At 27.1% G+C, this 26,019-nt stretch overlaps 2 protein-coding genes across 3 annotated transcripts in view; one reads left to right on the plus strand and one right to left on the minus strand.

The window, feature by feature from the left end:
• Positions 1 to 162: 162 nt before the first annotated feature.
• LOC132927440 (uncharacterized) lies at positions 163 to 11,787 on the minus strand. Its single transcript, XM_060991970.1, has 4 exons — positions 11,599 to 11,787; positions 1,962 to 2,122; positions 586 to 922; positions 163 to 501 (listed from the first exon to the last, which is right to left on the minus strand). Exons 2-4 carry the CDS (start codon positions 2,048 to 2,050, stop codon positions 280 to 282), a joined length of 648 nt encoding a protein of 215 aa, XP_060847953.1. The 5' UTR covers positions 2,051 to 2,122; positions 11,599 to 11,787; the 3' UTR covers positions 163 to 279.
• A 3,045-nt stretch (positions 11,788 to 14,832) lies between these two features.
• LOC132927585 (protein unc-80 homolog) overlaps positions 14,833 to 26,019 on the plus strand; it is a 41,856-nt gene continuing 30,669 nt past the window's right edge. For both annotated transcript variants that reach the window (XM_060992139.1, XM_060992140.1), the window contains exons 1-3: positions 14,833 to 15,542; positions 20,511 to 20,559; positions 21,445 to 21,471. In XM_060992139.1, the coding sequence (XP_060848122.1) occupies positions 15,448 to 15,542; positions 20,511 to 20,559; positions 21,445 to 21,471 (171 nt within the window). In that variant the 5' untranslated portion in view covers positions 14,833 to 15,447. The remainder of the gene's footprint in view (positions 15,543 to 20,510; positions 20,560 to 21,444; positions 21,472 to 26,019) is intronic.

Here is a 26,019-nt window from a genome sequence, read left to right on the forward strand (position 1 = left end):
TTCTTTATCAAATACTTCAAACAGAAATTTACGAGGGTAGAAAATAGATAAAAATACAATATTATACATTATAAATAGGTAATTAATTTCTCTATATTTAATTGGGTTGGAAATAATAAAGTAAGATTTGGTTATTTTAGTTGAATTGAACAAAGTACCACATACTCTATACAATATATTTTAATTGTCCACATAAAGATATAATATCCAATAAGTCATAAGTATAATGGTTGACCGAAATTCGTATTGTTTAAGTCATAATTGATGATGTAAAATTGTTCAGTTTGCATCTCCGTAAGGCTCTGCCCATATTTGATCCACCACTAATGACGATAAGCCTGATTGTTTAAAATTTTCATAAACGCCACCAGCCACTTGAATGCCAAATGAGGTAATATTTTTCACATTTAATGTAGGTCCATCATTTATTATTTTACCTCTATAATAGGGTTTGAATTGTGAAATTGGCATTTTTACTGTGGTATCTGAATCAGTGTTAACCTGTTAACATCATTGTAAATAGCACATTGAAAATAGTTGTAAATCTATATCAAAGTTACATTAGAATATAATTAATAATTATACCTTAAACTTTTGTTCAAAAGTTGGGTTTGGCTCGTCGTTCAAATTATTGTGCCTTAAAATAATTTTATATGTAGTGGCATTTCCTGTGGTTTTGCATAAAAATGATAAATATTCATATCCATCGAGGTTTAGTTGTGTTACTGTACGGACGCCACCGAAACATGCACCGTTTGGTAGTGGATTTAGCAATGTGAATAAGATTGCAGACTGTTTAGTTTGAGTTTTATATAAGTCAAATGATGCTTTTGACCTTCCTGCTGATCTTACAGTGTCAGATTGTTCTGTCCAGTTATTTAAATCGGTTACATTTTGAAAATCAAATAACAACAAACTTGATCTAAAAATTAAAAATAAACACAGTTAAATGTGTTAAGTATTATTCAGCTTTTATTAAATTAATGTACAAAATGGTGATACACAATGCTGCTGTATGAGTAAGTAGTATTAGTATACATAGAATATTCATCACCTCATATTCGTTTTTTGAATACTAAAAATATTTCTTGATGGATTTATACGGTACAACACACCTTTTATTTAATTTTATTTTTAAAAATAAGTGTAACTTTTTTTATTAAACACTAATGTATTATTATAATACGAATATGAGGTTATCTCCGAAATATTGTTTACTTTAAACTTAGTCATTAATGATTTTGCTCTAAGACAATAATCGAATTGTATTTAAACGCGCGATTTATTTGTTAAAACTTAAAAATGTTTTAAGTTTAGTTTTATCAACACTTTAAACTTAGCTTTGCCTTTGCGTTTAATATTATGATTGTAATGAATTATTATACAATATACCCTATAACACACATTTATTGTACTATTACTACTATTTTTACTTGTAAACATTTAACCTTTCCTCAAATTCTGATTAGTAATTACTTATTACAACAATCAACGACTTCCTTTGTTTTAATTTATGATCGTTCATTCTTAACTATTTAATTACCACAGTAATTATATTATAGTTATATTGTGTAATTTTTTCAGTTAATAAATCAGAATCTCATAATAAACGAAAATATACATTTAAGCACAGTTATACAAAAATAATATACATATAGGTAAAAATATTAAAATTATGTTTTTCTATTATTTATGATAATAAGCTATTACATTAGTATTTACTTGTACTTATATAGTTATATGGTATAAGCGTGTATACTGTATAGTCCTTGATTAAAAATTATACAATTGTAATAGTAAAATCATTAATATTATTAACTATTATTTTTTTTTTATCAAATTTACAACTACATGTATGCGTGGGACATATACGTATATGACACGTTGTAATTATCATTTGTTGCCGCTGTGTAATTGTTTTATAATTGTATTATTTATTTATTGATATACTAGGTACTTACACCGTGGGATTATCGGCCATAATTATTGTCGAAAGAGAAACTTGTACAATAATTGAAAATAAAATCAACACGTTAAATTTCATCGACATATTACATATGTTTTATACTTTTATAGTCAACAGATTGATATCTTCTGTGAATTGATAAACTATAGAATTATCCTGAAACAAAATTAATAAAAATAGTAAAAAAAAATTAAATAAATATAAAAAAAGTTAATATTTTTTCCAAAAATGTTGTGTTATAATAACTTAAAATTATTTAAATTAAACATTTTCAAAAACATAATGTCTCATTCACTGAAATCACTCATACTGTTTTAGTACCTATTATAGGAATATTTTTTTTTAATTTTTCGCAGGTGAAAAAAATTGATTTGTGTTATGTATTATTTTTATATTTTTCTAAAATGTATTTAATTAAAATTAAAATTACTTTATAATAACTAAGATGAAGACAAAAAAATGTATTCATTATGATAATCTATTTTTTACATAATTAGTTATTTGTTCAAAGTTAAGAATTATAACTATGAATATTTTTTGAAACATAATTTACAAATTATAGATTCTGCTTCTTTATGCTTTTTCACCAAATTTTGGTTGATTTTATTTATTATTATTATTTTACACTAAATGTATAATTAACCGTTAAATTTTTTAAATTTTCTTTGATTTCTTTCTCAAAGGTAATATCTTTATCAATGTTAATTTATTACAAGTCTAGAATTTTTCAATCCAACTTTTAAATTATTTTCAAATAATACATTATAAGATTTGGAGACTTCTTTCTACATAATGTATAAACGATAAAACGAACAGTGTTTTTGGATTGAACATATTGAAGACCTTCGGGTCTTATTTGTTTTTTGATCTATAATCTTAACATAATATGTCCATGTCCAACGTACCAATTTGCCTACTCAATACTTGATTTTAAGGACATAATGGATATCTATGTATATTTTATAATAAAAACATATACTTGATGATAAAATAAAAAAATATGAATTATGATAAAAATAATTTCAACCATTTCACGAAATGGTAAAAAGTTGTAACTATTATGGTATTATGAGTGGTCATTCACTTCATGAAATAATAAGTAGTTTCTCTATGTAAATGTGACATTTATATCTATCGGGATATTTAATTAATTTAAATGACCAATATCAGCTTTACACATTTTTCAAATGGTCACATAAGTACGAATTTCTATTGCTATTTTTTTTTAAATTTCACTGTTACAAGAATTTCCTTTGTTAAAAGTGATCTATACCGATCGTTTTTGTCTTTGTCTAACACACGAGAAACATGGAAATTTAGACGTGTTTTTTGCCAATCGTATCGCGGTTGATCTAGTGGAGCGATAAGAAATCTGGAAATACATTTGAATCGGTTGTTAAGTCTACTTGAGATCGACTTTTCTGCTTTTTTTTTCTTCTTATAATTTCTTCGAAAATTGAAATATGACGATATGGCTTTTTTTGAATTTAAGGTGATACAATCAAAAATGTTGGAAAATCGATCTCAAGTAGACTTAACGACAAATTCAAGTCTGTTTTCAGAATTCTTCAATAGATCATCGGTACATTTGTCAAAGAACATATCTAAATGTACCAAAACACAAATATAATATATTCTTTTATATAGATAGATAGAAACTTCAATCAATAACGAAAAATATACATGATATCATTTTCCAATATAAGTAAATGTAAATTAAAATATCGATATAAATCAAAGAATATATTTTATAACCTATATTAACTAGATTTTATAAGGCTTTTTCTATTTGTAATATATATATAAGATTCAGAGTGGTGATAAATTAATTGATACACCAATAATTGGTAAAAAAATACACATAATTATTATGTGTATTTTTTTATACTTAACAGAGCTGTACAAATATTTTTATTTTTATTTTTTTTGTTATAACTCATAAACGAATAATATTTTTTTGACTTTAATAAGATATATTTTTGTTTTTATGCGTACAAAAATAATATAAGGTTCCTTACATGTTGTATATAATACTATTAAAAAAAAATAGAAAATATAGTCTCAAATTTTTTTTTAAGTACCTATTTAAAGTTCAAATATTTACGTTATTCATTAAAATCATGAAAATTTGATAACTATTTGAATGTATATTTAAGGTAATATATAAAAATTTTAAATTTAATACCTATGGGGCTTGTAAACATTTGGAAGTCTGATTTTGTCACATCTGTCGACTTTCGTCTCCGTATTGATATAAATACATTTTACATGTAGGTACATAAAACATAATATTATGATATAATATATTATAGCAGGTGCCAGAAAAAACACGAAAAAAAACCACGAAAGTCAAAATAAACATAGACTCAATATATTTGATATATATATCTATACTGTCATTCGTCAGTACGATAAAACCGCTTGTTTATTACTTGTAATGTACCTATTATAATATTATGTTGTACAACGCTTGCACTTACTATATATTTTTTATCATTTACCTTATTTAAAATAACAAATTATCTATTTATATCTTTCAAATTATAGATAATACTTGGCCGATGGTTATTTATGCAATAATATATATTATAGTAACATTATAATATTATAATTACTTGAATTGTACTTTTATCCTTTTAATTAACGAATGTCGATAGTAAATCGATATTTAAATGAAAATATGTAAAAATTTAAAGTGGAGTCAAAAATTAAAACTTTACTCAACCTTACGATTTATATTTTTCTTTAATTAACATAAGAAATAGTAATATACTAATATGTTTAATTTTTAATTTTATTTTTGTTGTAATATATATATATATATGTATAATGATAGTTTCCGCTTTTTATCGCCATCAGAGAGGTTGCATTGCGATGGCTAACCAAATATATTATTTTTTTTATAAATAAATTTCAATATAATAAAATAATAATGTCAAAAAATAAAAATTTTTCCATAATGCTGGTAAATTTGAACACTCTTTCGGGAATTAGAGTACTTGAAAATTTTAATCAACTCCACATATTTATTCAGTCATTTGTGGAAATCGATTTTCGAATTGCTCATTAGGGAGTTTTTGACTAGAATTGCAATTAAAACTGCTATCTAATGATTTTAAGTTTCGATTCCCGATGATAATTTATTATTGATTTAAAATTTAAACATTAAAGTATGAATTATAGCAGCGCCCTATTTCGGGCTAAAAATAAATTAAGTAATCAAATGTATTGAGTTGTATTTTTGTTTTTGATAAACATTTATAGATAAATAAAATACAGCTCAACAATCGAAATAACTAATACATATGTAATTTGATAAAGTCTAACATGAAACAAAATTAAAAAAATTAAAACAAAAATCTATTTAGTTAATATTCAGAAAACAAGTTTTACAAAATCATTTCGAATACGTGAGATGTTTAATGGTTTCTATAAGGTAATATATAATATATAGTATATTGAATACAATGTGGTAGTGGGCGTCAACTCTGCTTAATAAGCTTTTGAGAAAATTACAAAATCGACATTTTCCTATTCTAGTGTACCACCTGTATGATACCTTAAAGTTCACTTTTCAATTAATGGATGACTATAAAAATATAAAATAACAATATAATATATTGATATTGATATATTTATGACTTTATTAAAATATTTGTAATTGTATGCGATTTTTATGTTACACTAGGTTATTACAATGTTAATTATGAGTACAATAAAACATGATATATAAAAAAAAAATTAAATATTTTTCTCTTGATATAGTGATTTTATTTAAAAAGAAAACATACAATAAAAAATGTAATTATAGTAATAACTAAAAAGCTATATAACAATAACTTGAAAAAAACAACATAAATTCTGATCGAATGAGACTCAATTGAAAATATAGAAATTGAATAATGGGAAAACAATTTTAATATCTTATATTATGTTTGCATTTTTATAAATAATTCGTAAAACTTTAAAATTTCTAACATTCAGTAATATTTTGAGGTATGGCAAGAATTAAAAACTATTTTATGAAAAAATGGTGTGCCATAAATTGAAGTGTGATTTATTTGGGAATTTTTTTTATAAAATATTTATTTCTGAGAAAAATTAATTTGAATTGAATGTTATTTTAACAATTAACATTAAATAATTAATAATTATAATATAATATATATATTAATAATTATAAATTTAAAAGTTCAATAATGACATAGTTTTTTTGGTGGCTTACGCTTAATGAAAATATTAAACTTAAAGTTAATTTTAAACTACCTTAATGCAATAATATCTTTAATGTAGTACATTTTGAGTGGTGTTGGACTAGTTTTAAATGTATGAATTATACGAAAATATAAGAAAATGTAAAATTACTTGACTCGATTACATATTATTTATTACCAAGTATATGATAAGCACAAGATTACTGGATTACTTTTTCTACTATAAAAAATTATAGTAAACATTAAAGAAAAATCAACATTATTAATATTAATAATTATTATAATCAATACCTTTATTATTGGTTCTCTTATATTATAGAAAGTTGAATTTAAAATTATAGTATATAATACGTATGATTACGTAGTTTTGTATTTTATTATTTACTTATACGTATTTACTGATGAAAACAGGAAAAATAAACCTTTTAAATTCATACTGGTAGAAATGTGAATCGACCACAGTTATCTGGTATTGCGGAAAAGAGAAAATGTTCATCGTAATGGTATTTTATTTGTATATACTATATATACTTATTACATATATTATATTTAAATAATAATTGTATATTATCAATAAACGATAATTTTCTTAATAAAATTACTTATATATTTTTGATCATACACATATCATTTAAAAAAAATTATATTTTTTGAGTTGTTCACTTATTATATGCATAATTTGTATAAAGAGTAGCACAGACATGTTTAAAAACCGTTGGTGCATGTATATTGTATATTTATTTACTGCTTAATTTACATTTACTTTGATGAAATAATATTGTCTTTTAAACTATAAAAATAAAAATAATAGGTACCTAGCAGGTTAGGTTGGGATAGGTAAATCGAAAAATTATTACGATATAAATATTATGATTTTTTTGTATGAAAATGTTGACTATAAATTATATGAAAGAAAATACATAGAATATTACTGTTTAGGAATAAAAAGATCACTTTTTATATTCATGATACTGTATATCGAGTAGGTTGTGTAGAACTGTACAGAATAGCCGGTGGTTTTGGACTTTTTGGAGTCACGTCTGTGGTCACTGTGTATACTAACCATGTAGCTGTTCTCTCGCGCGTGGACCGTTGTCGGACAAGACGACGTGTTTACCAGTGTGATAATAATATACATATATACATTTGTTAAATAAACGATCGATAGTCTAACACAATGGCTATTCATGAGAGTTTGCAGTCGTGGTTGTCTGCACTTGGCCACGTCCTATATAATATTATGGGCCACCCGGCACCCGCTCTTACTTCCCAAACTTCCATTGTACGCAAGTACGAAACTATTGTTTCACACGATGTCGTCCTGGCACATGAATTCATGACGCGGAAGGGTTCGGGATAAGTGTTGATTAAAAAATCCATTTTTCATTTATATTCATATCACGTAAAACACTCGATAAAAGAAAAATTGAGCACCCACGTTGAGATAAAATGTACGGATTTTCGTGGTATTTAAAAAGTTTTTTTGCTTTATTATACCTACCAAACTATGTTTATATTTAACGGGTATATACATACTTGACTATCACCAATAATCAGTTGATTAAATAAACTATAATTTTTTTTTTATAGGCTATAGAATTAATTTTATATTGTTTTAAAATGGGTGCAGAGACCACTATAGTAGTCCAATCACGGCTTTGCCAGAATCATTTACTTTTCCCAACTTCCCAAGTATTGATTTCACGAGGGTTCTGATTTTGAAAACAAAACACATGCGGTGTGTTCGTGAGTTAAACTTTCGAGAAAAACATTATTTTAACAACGTTTATCCTTGGCCACGGTACAATTAATATATTATTATATTATCTAGTATTAAGTAGGTACTAAATACATTAATTTATATAGTTAATATGATTGTATTCTTACTTTTAGGTCATACATGAGAATGTATAGGTACATTTTTGAGTTTTTAAATTAGTTTGATTTGCATTATACTTATTAATGTATTATGTTACAAAAATATTTAAGTTTAAAGTGCTTAAATACTTGTTTAAAAATTTAAAAACATTATTTCCAGATTGCGTGGACAATCACTAAATATTTATTGAATCAATACTGAATTAATGGTTCTTTAAACATGTTTTAGTGGCACGACCATTCAATTTAATTGAATTATTAAATTAATCAATTTTTAATTGAACTTGGAATATGAGTTTTATTTTATGTACTTAAAAGTTAAAATTGAGAAAATGAACAAAAAAATTCATATTATACATTATGTAAAAAAAATAAAACATATTTTTATATATATTATGCGTTCGATATTTAATTTATATGCAAAAATATATGTTTATTATAGAAAAATAAATAAATAGATAGGTAAACTTTGTAAAAAATATAAAACTTTTTGAATGAATTTATGTAAAGCAAACTTTTTATGCTAAATTATTAATAATATTATATAGATATTAAATTTGTCTAAGTTCATCATTTTTCTTTCTGAATTAGTAATAAAAGCATAAAAAAAAGGTAATATACACAAATATTCAAAAATCTTTGCAACCTGTATCATATTATTATTCATAATATATTGGACACGAATATTATTATTTATATTTCAATCTAATTAATAATAAAACATGTCTCTTAAAATATAACCACACCTGCAGTATACATATAATATAAATATAATAAAAATAAAACAAAACATGCAGTAAATCGTTTCTTCCGATATTTTTTTAAGTTAATTTTGGGTCACAAAATGAAAGAGTAATATTTTAAATATAAGTATTGTTTTTTTATAATACTGAAAATATTGTTTTATTTAACTTTTATTAAAGTATTACAGTTTTAAAACCACTTGTCAATCTTTTTTACGTATACACATCGTAGGTCCATATATATGACTATAATTTGTGCAGTGAACTTAAACGTATTGATTTTAAAGTTATCCTGCACGTGTGGGAGACATATATATTTATAAATACGACGTAGGTACGATTGCGACGTCGCGTCTACATTCGTAATATTATATTGAACCACTATAGTTACTACACGAATTTAAACAGCGTCAGCGTGTACCACGTACTACAGTAAAGTTAAATAATTCTGGGAAGTCACTTATTTTATATATGTTGTAAAGTATGTACCAATACAAATGTAGGTATACTTATTAAAGTCTTCAATGTTAAGTATACCACAAAACGAATAAATTACTTCAAAAGAAAATTGAAATTAGTTAAGGAATAAGAGATAATTTTTGAATAGTATAAAAGTGACGAAATCAACTATAATATGCCTGTTATTGTTCTACTATTATTCATTTAAGTATAATTACCAAAAATCAGTTTCCGACAAAGTCTGTATTGTTAATTTGTTGCAACTCGAGTATACATGACATTTTTATCAAATATTAAATTTATTAATGTAGTTTATATTATAACCTTGATATAATTTTTTAAATATTTTTGTCAAAATGCTTAAAATTTTCTTCATAACCTATGCTTATAATAATTTATCGATTTAATAATTTACAACATAAGTATATTATTTTTAATAAACTTAAAAATGTTCACCAATATAAATATTATTATTTTCTAGGAATAATATATTTTTACAATATTTAAATTAATTTTAAGATATTTATATACTTTGATCTTATTCACACCGTTCTAATAAGTAATAAGGTATAATACATTTTTTATCGTTGTTGATAATAATGTATTTATGGTATAAATATATAATAATAATATTATATTAATGTCATTATATAATATAAAATACTAGTATTTATAATCAATGCTTATACTGTTAAAATAATCAATCTATATCCCGCTCTAATCTGTACCACACTACGGGCACTGATATTCTGATAAAAAAACGAAACTTCCGGCGCAGTAAACCACTTCATATTTTATAACATCATATACAGTTGGTATTTCTGCCATTTCTGGTACGGTTATTATGCTCATAAAATGCTACGAGATAACATTTTCGGTGTAGCAATTTACAGTTTATTTTCAATTTTCAGGTAATCAAAACCGATAATCACAATTTATCGTTCTTTTTACATACCCCCCCCCCCCACACACACATACACACATACACACTCGCGTATAAATACGAGCATACACTAGTTGCCACTTATTCAAAACCCTTTTGACATTTTTTACTCGGAATCGGATTACTTAACCTCGTCATTCATCAACGAGTCCAAAACCAATAAAACACAAATTTATTTTTATAATGTTTAGATTTACTCACAATATCAATCGAAAACATTTTAAAATAATCATTTGTTTAATTATTGTAAGAAATATAGTATAACAAGTAATAGTAATTAAAAAAAAAAAAAAACGTGTTTTAGTTTTTGGGCATTTTTCGTATACACATATTGCTGAAATCGATGTATATTATAGTCGATATCGGTTAGGATACAATTATATATATATAAATAGGATTCATCAATTTATAATATTTTCTTAATGATGTGAGATGTATATAACAGTATACACTGTACAGCGTGCTCAGCGAGTAGATGGTGCTTACTGCTGCACGATAGAGAGACATAATATTTATATATTTGGGGGACGAATGGACGATTGAAATTCGTAAAGTACCACCTATATGTACACTGTATATATGCTACCCAACGAGTCTATCCAACGTTAGGATTGAGAACTAAATTGAATATCGGATAAACACATGCGCATTTTGATCGTATACGATTAGCATATATATACGCGTTTAGAACGTCGGAACAATATTGTTCCGGTCAATAATATTATAAAGTTCACGATAATCATGAATATTAATGAATTAATCGTCTATATAGACGTACTGTCGTTTTGACTACAAAATACGTATGTCACGGGCGTTGTAACACTTATTGTAAAAAAAATATTAAATGCGATACCCGCGATGTTATATATTCGATAACACTCGTATATATAATATCAACGCACGCGGTGTGCCTGTACCACAGAGTAATGTTTAGACGATATTTGCCGAAAACGATTTGCGCGCGAGTCAGAGATCGCTTCGTTGGAACGAATGAACGATTATACCTATTCGTTGTAGGCGAACGGAAAATCAATTCGCAAAGCATATATATTGTAGCAATATAATATATTAAAACTTAACGAGTGCAGCCGGCAACGATTATTCGCGCGTTTGCACAGGATGTCCGACGGTGCGTGAACTGACGTTCGGCAAAAACTTTTAGTTGAAAAGTTTAGCAACGGCTACCCGCGGCGGCGGTTCAAGTCGAATTAATTACGGGAATAAACACCTAAATAACTTAATTTCCGGCTTGTTTGCCACGGGCACGCGGGTGCGGCATCGCCGGAGCGGGGTCTTGCGGTCGGCGGCAGCCGCGGACCGTGACGTCGGGGTATTAGTAGGAGCTACACGTGGTGGTGGTGGCGGTGGCAAGAGCGGAAGTCGAACAATATTTACCTTTCCGGTTTTCGGCGTAGGCCGCGCGTCGTCGACGGCGTGGTGTATAGCGTAGCACTGAATATTATGTATATTATATATTATAATAGACGACGAGCGAGCGAGCTGTGAATAATGTGACGTGCGTGTTTGTGTGCGGCACTCGGCTGTAGCGAGCAGTGCGACGCGGACGGAGCGACTGGTGTCTGCTGTTGTCCCGCGCGTGTGGAACGACGGCGAGACCGCGTTCCGTAAACCGCGGTGGGAGGGTCATCGTGCCGTCGGCGGCTAATATTATGATAAGCACGTAATAATAATAATAATAATAATAATAATAATAATAATATTACGTATGATAATAATATTATACATTTATAGACCGAGCGTACGCGTAAGACGTTACATAACAATAATGGTAAGTATATAGGTAATGATACCGCCGCCGCCGCCGCCGGCACCTTCCCGATAATAACATCTCATAATATTATGTATAATATTATAATATCAGAGCCATATTTACGCGCACGGGGCATTGGCACCGGGCCCAGTTGACTGTTGAAAGGTCCCCTCTCTCCCGTGCAAATCGTCAAAGAAAAATGATACTATTACTACGAGTTTGCTGCAATAAATAATGTGTGTATACTACAGATTTTGAATAATATTTTTTGAGCGCTTACCGCAAGTCGTGCAATGAAATACTTTGTAACTGTATTACTTATACGTATCAAGATTTATAGCGTGGAAATGTGGGACGTAGTTATGTGTATATACAGCGTATAATACGCGGATTTGATATTTCAGATTTTCCGAATCTATATTATATAACTTTTTCCCGTCAGTTGGAGTTCCGTCATCATTACGGACGGCCTTTCCGCTCGTGTTATCTCCCACCAATTTCATGTAATCTAAAAGTTTATTGTACAAATATTATATTATGTACAGATTGTATATTCTCATAGAAAAAAAAGAAAAAGAAATGTATATATTACAACTCGAATTAGATAATTTTATTTAACGTTCCATGCATATTGATATAATAGGTAAGTGTTAACACATAATCTCATGTCCGATAGTACTGCACTACTATTACAGGTAGGTATAATATTATGCTGTAGTAGTAGTATACTAATAGTAATAGTATACTGACTAATGGCTATAGCAATAACGCCAATAACTATAAATTATAATAGTACCATAATATGTTGGATACAGTAACCACGGTAAGGTGATAAAAGAGACACAGTTTTAGTAATAACTGCGCGCGGTGGACGAAGTCAACTGAATTGTGGACACACAGTATAAATTAAAGTATATAACTATAGGGAACTTATTTATGCTATACTTCATTAATTATAAAAATCCTTGGATTTAAGTCCCATACAACAGTTATATGTGTATCACATCAGCTGTATTTTATTCGGTTTCATTCTTGTAAGTTTATAATTTGATTTTGTGTGAACATGTCCGTTTTCTTTTTACTGAAAAAAGGGTTAGATGGTATTTAGATCTAATCGTTTGACTGTTAGATTTTGGTTAGACGAATCCAGTAAGTATATTATTTATTTATATAGTCATATTTAAACTGACAAATTAAAATTTTTTTTTTAATTTTTAAGAACACTATACTTATATGCTTAAAAACATTTAAAAGTCCTTTAAAAAAATAAATCGTATTTACCGGTAGATACTGCTGAATTGAAAAATGACTTTTAGTATTAATAACAATTTTAAGTTATATCACGCGCAGTGCCGTAATTTGGAATTGGTTCTGGGATGGGATTATGATATAAGTTTATACTATTGTTCTAGTGGGGCTATGCCCCCTCCCCAATTGACCATTAAATCTCATAGATCACAATATTATATTAATTCATTATTATAAATTAATTAAAGAAGGTAAATGGTATAATAATGGTTTTCAAAGACAATAAAGTAACAAATAAATTAAGCTAAATATATTTTTCATAAATTATAATATTATTTCAATGTTTCACGTTTTTGTGATATATTTCATGCTTTTAATACTAATCTAGAGTCGTAAATCGTAGATTTATCAGTGTTATATTTTAACTATGAGCTGTACAATTTTCTTATCATATATTGTAATTGATGAATTAGGTATCGTAGTTTTATATTAGGGTAAAATCAAAAAAAAATCTCAACTATGATATTATATTAATATCCATGAATTCTTATTTCTTATCTTAAAATCTTTTAAAACTTAGTGCTTACGGGAATTTAATTATGGATATTCTAAAAAAAAAAAAGGTCTGGGAGGATATATCCCCATATTCCCCCCCCCATAATTACGCCACTGATCACGCGTGATAAAATATTTTAAATATCTACATTTTTGGCCTTCCGGGCAGCACATCTAATATTGTTATAACAATTGATTTGTCGCGCGATTTCGCATACCTAACATCGTAATATTTGTCATATACATATCGCATATATTATAGAGTACCTATATAAGGTAATATGACCAATATACTATCGAATAGAGTAGCAGGTATTACAAATATATATATAGGCATATACAACAGTGTGGGTATTTATCAATATTATTATACAACCGAATCGTAACCAAACGATATTTTAACACAACAGCCGCGTAATACTGTTTTCGTCGCGGCCCGTTGCAGGAGAATTAGCATAACATTATTGTTTGGTGTCGCGGTTCTCGGAGATTTTCGCATTTTGTGCGATGTTATATAATTATCACGTCGAATATTTGCTAGCGCTCATTTGGGAACGGCGCGCGAGGAACTCGTCGGGGCACACGCCACAGCTATATATAATATTATCGCGTGTTATATACATTGCGATGTACTGCGCACAGTCGGAGTGAAAAAAAACAAAAAAAAAAATGATTAACACCACACACACGGCCGCCGAGAAAGTGTCGTCGACGAAATCGGCCGCCTTAATCGTCTACATATACGCGAGACCGTTTCACAGATACGGAAAAAAAGTTTTCGGGAGAGAGAGAGAGAGAGAGAGAGAGAGAGAGAGAGACCGTAAAGAATATATATATATAGTACAATATAATATAATATTATTTAATCCCTCTCGGCGGTGGTGGAGGCGGCGGCGGTGGCGGCGGCGGCGGTGAGGGTTGTTAACGGCAGTGTAACGCGCGGACGATCGGCGAGGCGGCGGGCGGGTGCTCGCGCGCCGGCGCCGGCGTCGTCGTCGTCGTCGTCGTCGTCGTCGGCGGCGACTCCTCGTCGCGACGCCACCGTCCGCGCAAAACGCAACGCAACGGCCGCGGTTCCAGTCGTCGTCGCCGAGCGGTTATCGATCGCCACGGCCGCGCTCCGGTTATATATTATTATATTATTATATATATTATAATAATATCGTTTAAATATATTAAACGCGACGTCGCGACCGCGTAACGCAGCACAACCGCCGCCGCGGCTCCGGTCGTTTCATTATCATATTGCGGTCATTTGAATTCATACGGCCGCACGATACCGGCACGTGTGACCACCGCCCGTCCCGAAGATGCGTCGCGATCTCGCCGTCCCGTCGGTCCGCGAACCCGCGGCACATTGAGCCGTCTGGCGGGCGATGCGCGAACGACGCACCGCCGCCGCCAAGACAATCAGCCGCACATCGCAGAGACGCCGACGACCAAGACGGCGGCTAGGACCGCGGGTACGACGACGACGACGGCGACGACGACGACGAACACTGATTTCGATCGCGTAATCTTATAGATCATCGTCATCGTCATCATCATCATCATCATCATCATCATCACTGTCATCATCATCACTGTCATATTCATCTTCACGATATCCATCACCGCCGTTGCTTGTGTTCGTTTTTCTTATATTATTTTTGTTACCATAACTCGCAATCATGGAAAACAATCCGTTGAATTGGAACGACTTGACCACGGCCAACGATCTGCCCGTCCCGATAAATCTCCAAAATTTCTTTTGGGGCTTGACCAGGTGAGTGTTCATATTAGGTGTATTATATTCCCGAGTTTTGTCACGCAAGAGGCGCCTCTTGATCAATTTGTAGGCGGTTGGCGGAGGGGAGCTAATGACTTATACTTATATTATATAGTCTTTGCGTACGATTTTAAATCTTTTACCATATAAAATATGTATTTATACCTTTATGTAAATGTGTTATAAGAGTTTATACGGACAGACAATAATAACCGTCACATTTTAAGGCAATAAAATATTATAATATAATTGCATTGAAATGTTACTACACATTTTTTTATTAGTATATACATTTATACATATATATATAAATATATTACACAAACAGTTGTATATTAAGGTATATAAAAATTGTTCAGTTACAGAAAAGTTAATAATAAAAAATAAAGACGATATTTTTGAAAAGTTGCTAAGCGTTATGGGGGAGGGATTACTTCCACATTCCCCTCTTCTGAAAGACGTCTCTGATAATATCAAGATACTTCACTGACGTGTTCTCATGTCTTAATACAATAAATACAATATTATGGCTTTAGGGGGGTGTTAACAATGCTATATATCATTGTACGAAGTGATATTAAATAAAGATTGACGTTTTTGACATGTATAATAGTGTTATGTATCTATACTGTAAATACGCCACTAAAATCACTATAAATGCGTGTTTATTAATAATGACAGTCACGTTTCGAACCCACGGACCACGGTTCGCGTATAGATAGGTCAGTGTTTGCCGAACCAGGAAACGCGTAATATCTATATAGACATAATTAAACGTGTAGTGTAGTATTTCTTTGGTTCACTGATTTCATTTACGATTAGTGTGATGTCTCTCTAATCTTATTAGCGCAAACGAGAAATTACAACAAGAGCTATCGGGTTGAATCTCGGCATTTCATATTATTTCGTATTATTATCAACGAGCGTATATACAATAACTTGTAATCATTTATTTAATTAGCATCATTGTTTGTATTTTCCATCTACTTACTTCGATTGATCTTCACTGATTCACCCATATATTATATTTTATATACGTAATAATATGTGTACAATATACATACAGATAAACCATTTTCTTTGAACAATACTAAATGTTATTTAATATTTTCTGCGCAAAAAAAAAATGTTAATAGAATGTTACACGTTCATAAATGGTTTGTTAAAGCCGTTTCTCTTAGGTATATCATTATAAATACATTATCGGGTTTTAGTCGAAAAACTTTAACCGAGTAAAACTGTTTACTTTTTTCTCGATAACGTCAATATAAGAATATTGCAAAATTAGTTATTTTTATGTTTTTAAATTTGAATATCTTTTTTTAAGTGATATTGAAAAATAAAAACGACTTTGTCCAATGCACATTTAAAGTTCTTTTTTATATGTGAAAATTAGGTTTCTTATCTATAGGGTAAGGATGTTTATGACTTTTGCATATTTTTTCTTTTAGTCGTACACATCGCATACCCAGTAAGAAATTCGTTTTGTTAGTTTTGTATGACATAGAATCAGATAAATTCAATTTAATTTTGCATATTTTTGCATACTTAGGGATTTTTATGAATAAATGCATATTTTGGAAAAAATTGTAAATAAATGTATATATCGCTAAAAAATAACTTAAATATAATATAAATATCAATATAAACCAATAGGTAGGCATTATTGGTTTCACAACTAACGAAAACGAGAAAAACGTGTAGTTTATATTATTAATTTATCTTTACTATAACTACGTTTATTAATCAATATAACCATGTTTACGAATAATGATCGTAGTGTGGTGATGCCGGTAGGACATAACGACTTACATTATAGAATCTTTAGTTTAGTGTATGGTGTACCACGGCCAGTGTTATTGAATTGTTTTAGTATATGCGTTTTATTTTCACTAAAAATGCCAAAAGTTAAATGTTCCAATACTGGCAATACTGCTCGACTACAATAATTTATTCTAATAAAAACAAAATTATATTTAAGTACCTATATTTTTAATTTCAAAAATCTCATATTTATATATATTAAATTTGTATTCAAGCTTAAAATTATTAAAATAATTGTAAATACATTTTGGATTAGTAATAAACTAATTTTAGAAAGACATATTTAGTTTTTTTTAAGGGCATATTCTGATATTTATTGTGCATATTTGTATGAATTTTTTAGTGTTTTTAAGGTCTTAAACATCCTAAACATCCTAACTCTACTTATCTATAACTGTAGTATTCTCAGATCTCTTTAGTATTTTTTCCAAAATAGTATTTTATCTCATTTCGTTATTATGGAGCAGATTACTAATTCACTGTTAATTACTTTAAGTTAATTTTTAAACTTTTCTTCAGATTGTTTTTATCAAAATCAAACCATTTAAAAATTGAGTGTGCGTTGTTATCTTAAGTTGTACTTGACCGAAAACACACTTAATTATCTTTAAGGTTGAAACTTTTATGGTCTTATAATACGCACTTCAATTTGAAATTAACTTCAACAACAATACAAATCCGAAAAATAACCTATTTTATAGAATTGTATTTTTGAATAGCATCATGAAGTTAGTTTTAAATGCAAAGAAAACTTTAAAAGTATCAAAATATTAAAAACACCAGAAATAGTTTTACTCATATTTGTAACGTTTTTATAAAATATAACTCTAAAATATACTCTGTAGCATTATTTAATGTCAACCATAGTTAATTGGGATGTAAACATAAAAAGGGTGGGTAAGTGGGTTCCGTTTTGCTGTACAATAGGCGTCGAATTGGTTACTATTATGATTGTGCTAAATAGGAATTCAATGATATTTCGTTGTATACAAAAAATGATTCTGAGTGGACACAATCTGATGACCTACATAGGTCATGATATCTTAATTGAATTGCTATTAAAGTAATTTATTATGCTACTGGTACTTATTACAGTAAAATAGTGTGAATAGTATAAAATATGTAATACCTTAAAATTAATCTCCATATTTTAAAAAATTGCGTTGTCATTGCGTATAGTAAAATTCATGGTACAAGTAAAATGTTTAAATTTCACCGAACCGTGTTTTGAATATAACAAAATAATTAACATTGATATCATCGTTAAAATATGTAAATTTTGTCCTAATTTAACTTCAAATGTCTATAAAAAGTGATCGAGCTTGTATATATTTTTTTAGATATTTTGGTTCAATTATGATAGTATGAAATACTTATGAGAAACATTGTATTACATTTTCAAACCTTGTCTATAAAAATTGAAGATTTTATAATTATTTTACTACAAAAGACTAATAGTTTATAATTGGTCGTGATTTTGTCAAACATTTGAACAATATAAATAAAAATTATGCTTACGTATTTTTAATATTTTTATTTTTTATACAAATACCTATAAAATCAACTTATGTGAGATCATATAATATAGAGTTTTGACCCAATGAATAATTTTTTATAGTAACTTATAGGAAAAAACTAAAAAATTTCAAACATCCATAAATAGTCCAAAAAGAGTCAATATATTTAGAAAATTATAGTAGGTATATGTACATAGACAATTTTAACGTAAGCGTTTGTTGAAAATTCTAAGTATCTACGACGGTTGTTCGTTTTTGATTTACAACAAAATATCAAAATCTCGTTGATTATATCCAATGTAGTGAACATTTGAACTTCGAGTAGTCAAAAAAGTGTGACATTCTTTTGGCTCATGACTTTTTTTTTTGTTGTAGGTACCCAATGAGAAATTTTGTATTACATTTTAAAATCTTAGTTAAAAAATGAAATGTTTAATGCATTTCTAACTACAAAATAATTTATAAATATTTCTGATTTTACGAAATTTGTCAAAGTTTTAAATTTAAACGCTTATAAATAAATATCAAGAATATGTATTTTTAATAATTGTTATTATTGTTGATTAGGAAAGACTTATGAGAAATCTTTTATTACATTTTCAAGCATTTTAATCTAACAAACATTTTTTATCGGCATATATAAAACAAAATTGAAATAAATTTACATGTCAAAACTCAAAAAAAAGTCATAATAATATTGGACTATTATAATATTATGTATAGGAAATTGTAGTATACGCATTTTAGTAACAATTTCAATTAATAATCTAAATTCTACGGTTAATCATTTTTGAATGACAATAATAAATGTCATTGAAGGATACATATTACAGTTGAATATATTGTTGTAAAATTTGAATTTGAAATACTTATAAAAAATTTATTTAATTTTCTGGTAGAATTTTTTTTTAAGTTAGGTTGAAAAAGTATAAATATAATATTACATTTTAAAAACTGAGGTATGAATATTAAACATTTTATGAATTCCTTACTACAAAATATTTTGCTTCGTGATTTTAAAGAACTTCCTTAAAATACTAAATTTAAAGGATTAGGTATACTTTCTATTTTTTTGTGATTTACGCTCAAATTTTTTTATTTCTACCTTGAGAAACCTTGTATAATATTTTAAAAAATGTTGACTATTCGAAAAAATAAAGTCAACATTTATTTTTGTTTTTCTTGGTTATTTTGAAGAGTACTGCATATTTTTTACCTTCGACTTCCCAGTGCTAACTAGATACATTTTTGCATTTTGTTACCAGGAACCACCTCTAAAATTGAAAAATCGAAGATTTTTTACTTCCCCATAAGATGATATACAAAAAAATGCACAGATAATTGCGAAATAAATATATTAATCACTTCTCTAAGAATCTAAAATCACAAACAACATAAAAAATATGTATAAATACATCATATTCTTAAATATGTACTTCGATAGAGTCCATGCTCAATAGTTATAAAATCATTTATAGACGAGCGCAATCATTTAAAAAAAGATTAAATTTGTACTATTGATTAATATTATTTAGTATTATTTAAATTGACCAAAAACTGTCATAATTTAATATCGCTATTTATTTATATTGCACATTATGTTAATATTGTTTATATTTTTTAGTGCATTTATTCGACCTAAAGTTGGTAAACTACATGAGAATTCGTGTTTGGTAAGAATTATTTATTATACTTATAATTTATATTGTTTATTAATTATATATGATATATCTGAAAAATAAGATTATTTGGAATTTTGGTACAGCAAATTTTGTAAGTACACTGAAAATGATCTTGCTTTTTATACAACTTAGCATAATTATTTTGAAATTTATTTTCAGAGGTCATTAATTAACAAATTAAATATATTAAACATACGTATCAATGTATTATGTACATATATTATATATTATATATATATAATATATTACAGAAAAAATATTAAATAATACCTACCTACCAGGTTAACGTTTTTTTGAGGATTTAATTTCCGGATATTCATTATTACTGTACACATATTATATGTGTATCTATATAATTTTATCAAAATATTTTATTTCATTATGTACGGCCGTACGTATATGTTATTAAATGAAGTCGATGGCAGGTAACCTAAATATTGTTTAAACATTATTATTGTTATAAACATACAAAGTAAACCTTTAATTAAAATGGTTTTGTCTAAAAGGCCTCTTCGTGGCATTATATAAGACTATATATAAACGTAAATGTATTGTGTAATTTATTTAGGTATGAGTAAATTGTATTATATTTTATGCACATTTCAGAAACATTCAAATAAACCGTATTGTTGAATTTAAAAACGTTTGCTTTGTTTTATGGGTTATTGGGTAGGTATATTATGTACGTATTATAATGTCATATATACAATTTAATTCCGAGGGTAATACTTCATTGTAAGGTTGTAAAATAAAAAGCTGTACCAATTTTTCATATTTTCGTTTTTAATAATACCTATCTTGTTATTGTTGTTAATATACTTAATTTAATTACTCAATAAAAATATGTTTATTTTTTTGTGCTGTCTCACCATAAAGTTTTGTCAACATACTGCCGGACACCACGTAAGTTTTTGTTATCAAATAATCTATATTTTTTTAATTTACAAATGTAATTGTTTACATTTTCTTTTTCAAAAAATAATAACTTCTACCAAATATTAGTTAATGGTTAAATAATAAATATATTCTGATGCATCTCAACATTCGTCAATTATTTAGATTAAATTCAAAATAATGATATAATATTAATATATTATAAATCATAATTACAATGTATTATTGACAATATTGTAAATGTTGTCTCGTTAAAAATAATGTTATTGCATATGATAATCATATTAATTGATTGATTCATTTCGAGATAATTGATTAATTTATCTAGATTAATAATAATTATTATAATAACCATTTCTTCATTCTTATAATTTAATAATAGTACGGTTAAATGTTAAATTACATAAATCGATGAATTTGTCATATTTTAAAATAATTTTATATTTAGGTAAAATAATATTATTTAGTATTTACTTAATATTATAATTATCGATATTCATACATAAAATATTATCTTAAACAAATTCAATTATTAGGAATAAAATAATTTTCTAGTAGGTTTTATATGTAGTTTTATTAAAAACTGTTAACTCTTTAAAATCAATTAAGAATGATTCAGTTTTATTAGTTGAAACTATATTCTATTTTTTGTTTTTATTTGAATAAAGTTAAAAATTATAAACTGTTCCCGTAAAATGATAATACCTACTTTTAAAGTTAGGCTACAATTTATAATGGTTAATGTGTATTTATTTTCAATAAATAGTGATACATTTTTAATTTAGTATCACTATTTCATTGTCTTTAAGTTATCGATATTCAGTCTTGTAAGTATTCGAATAAAAGTATTTGAATACTATTCTAAATACATTAAAAAATTTTATATTTAAATACTAAATTTGAAAAAAAAAATGTTTGTGTTTATAAATTATAATCCTGGGCAGTGGTCATTAGACCTTATACTAGTTGACTAGATGTTTGGATGTGCGGTCTACGATGTACTATCTACCAGTGCTGTCACGTTTATATTTTATACGCCGAAACTACATCCATACGACCATACTCCGTATAGTATAAGGACATAAGGTCTATGGTATTACTGTATTAGCACAAAAAACTCGATAAATAGTGATAGTAATTTATTATTGCCGTATTTTAAGCAAAATAAGTATTAATAAATAGTATTCTCAAAGTATTCTGAATACAAAATAAAAGTATTCTGTACAAGACTGTTGATATTATTAGATTTTGAGTGACGCAAAAAATGTTTGAGCTTTAGGTATAATGATATATCTATTTTATTTTTATTATTATTACCTCTATTAAATTTTCCTGTAAACACTTTTTCGAGTAGAACCGGAGGACTATAAAAGTGATGTTTTATTTTAAAACTCAAACATAGATGGTAGATTGTAGAGATAATTTCTCACATTCTTACCTGTTGTGGTTATTATCGTCACGATCTTTTGAACGTATCAGCATCAGAGTTACGTCAACTGGTCTCGCCTGCTAGTCCGGTAGTCTTGTCAAGATCGTTGATGTGACACATTAGTAGTATCTTTTTTCGTTAAATGTGTGTCTTTATATTAAACATTCTAACCATTCCAACATCTAAATACCACGCCGAGCTTTCATATTATATTATATTTTATTTGTTTAAATATTAATTGAAATACTTTATAAATATAATAATTTATTTTACTTACCTCTTATGCCTAAAACTATAATAAATATATGGTTTTATTATATTTTAACTAAATAATTGTGTTATTATATTTTATATTTAATTAACTATTTTTTAAGCATTAAGATAAAATAAATAAATACAAATACCTACTAATTATTTATCCAAACCTCTTTTTTACTTCATTGTGTAAATTATTATAGTCATTACTCAGGTTGTGAATATAATTATGTATATCTACAAATTACAATTTAGTTCCAAACATAATTCTAAATACTTTTTTTTTTGAATTTTTAGTAAATTTGCCTTATTTTGAGTGCACGAGGAATTTTATTTTATTGTTTTTTATAGATAAATAAAAATTGAAGCCCTGATAATTATTCTGGTACAATTTTATTTTATGACAAAAATATTTCAAAAGGCATAAAAAATAATATGATCACATTAAAATATTATATTTGTTTAAAAATACAAATAAAATTACTTAAAGTATATTTATTGTACAGAAAAAAATATTTAAATAAAATAGAAAACATCATTTTTACAATGTAAATTCTATAAATTAAATAAACATATATCAATAAAATAACATTTTTCTTTTTTATTACATGAATTTTTATAAAATATATAGTGTAAGAGAAAAAATTTTTAATTATTAAATTATACATTTTATAATATACTCAACATTAATAGTTTTGCAGTATTTTAAGTACAGTTTTTCTAAAAAGATAAATATATTCTCTTAAAAAGTATAAAAATGCAATAAATTGCCAAATAATATAAAAAATACGTAGAATTCGCTCTGTTGTGTATTATGTTACAAATGAAACAAAGATGTTGAGTATGTTAAATTTAAATTCCCTAGTAAATAACTGTATAATATGAAAAGCGATTCTGGATAGAGATTTATAGTCAGCCTGCGTATTTCATTGGATATTATAATATAATCGTTTATACTCTTATAAATTTATTTTTCTATAAATTGTATATTATGATTGTTTTTTGTTTTACTTTTAACGAAAAAATATCCCAACAATATTAAATTAATAATAATAATTTAATTGTGTATTATTATTGTTTTTAACTTATAAATATAATTAAAAATACTTCGTACATTTTCATGATACAAAAAATTCTAAATATTTAAAAAATTATATCAAAGAAATTCATTATAATACAATACATTTTCCATCGTTTAATTATGAATATACCTAGGTCTCCTTCTTGACAAAAGACTAACTTGGGCTAACCATTTCAAATAAAAAAAAAAAAACATCACTTCACATCAAACTCCACAAACTAAGACCACTACTCCGTTCCAAAATTTCTTTAAACAACAAAACATTGATTTATAAACAATTACTACGTCCGGAAATGACATGTGGAATCCAACTTTGGGAAAATTCAAATCTAACCAAACTTCAAGCTTTTTAATCAATATCTCTTCGCGTCCTTTCTAATGCTTTTCCTGGTACGTCAGTAACCGCACCCTACATCATGATTTCAACATACTAACATTATCCACATTATTGCTTATTCCTATCACTACAACAAATTTCATAATAACTACTTTAATCACTCGAATCCCCTCATGTCTAAACTATCTGCTCGCACATTACCTGACAAACCTATCCGTCGTCTCAAACGCAAATGGCCACGTGATCTATTAAATAACACTTGGCATTAAAATATTTCTATTATCTATAAACTATCCCCCTAAATTCTAATTGGAAGTAGTGTCAATGGATGCTCCCTTCTATCACGTTTTCATGTCTTGTATTCTATGTTATCTTATTTACTAATTGTATTATCAGTATATACAGATTGTAAATATCTTTTATAAATAATAAAAAGTGTAATTTCTAATAAGAAAATAAAAATCATGAATATGCATACCAAGGGTGGGAAAGGTGGTTGTTTCTACACCTATAAAAAATCCTCGCTACACCACTAACTCAATACATTAATCACTTCGCTTGAAATCTAAAATGACAGATAACTGAATATAATAAAATTGTAAATTTTTTTTTAAAATTTATTACACACCAATACAATAAACTCTTTTTTAATAATATTTATTTGCCTCAATCGTGTCTTAAATCTTAATATAGGTAGTTTGATAAATGATTTTATTATACATTAAAATTACTAACATTTTTTTAAAATTATTATTGAATAATTTTTCTATTTACAATTTTTATAAAATGATTAATATACAATGACATTATAAATAGTGATATAGATAGCTTAATAGATATGAGTGGGAAAACCGTTCAACAACGGCACCTCCTCATTTTATATATTGGCAGGTTTCAGTAGGGAAACTGTTTTTTAGGTATCTTTTGATTATTTTATTTTCAGTCTTTTCATTGGGTTAAAAGGAACGGTGATTGATGACATACAAGAGAATAGAATAGTATACAAGTTTAGAATAGAGTTTTTTGTAATGCTTAGTTGCTTACTATTTTGTCATATACCACGGTACACTAACTTTGTCTAGGATACATGTATATTGACTAGAAACCTCGTACTTATACCCTTTTAGTACATAACTTACCATTAAATATAATTTATTTTAAATTAAAAAAAAAAAAAAAATATGTGGTCAAAGGGAATACTTGAAACTACTAGTACTGCAACTATGTGTACATGTAAAACAATTTAACTCGTGAATGGATGCAGAACACACCATAAAAATTTTACAAAGACATTTTTATCAAAAGCCTCGTACAGTATAAATATTTATATTTATTAAGTAATAGTTGTAATAAACAGTAATAAAGTATTAATTAAGCAATTCAAGTTATCAATTCAATTTAAACTTTGAATTGTTTCACAATTATTAACATAATACATAATAGAGATCACGTGCA

Source organism: Rhopalosiphum padi, chromosome 3, assembly GCF_020882245.1.
Source record: "Rhopalosiphum padi isolate XX-2018 chromosome 3, ASM2088224v1, whole genome shotgun sequence".
NCBI lineage: Eukaryota > Metazoa > Arthropoda > Insecta > Hemiptera > Aphididae > Rhopalosiphum > Rhopalosiphum padi.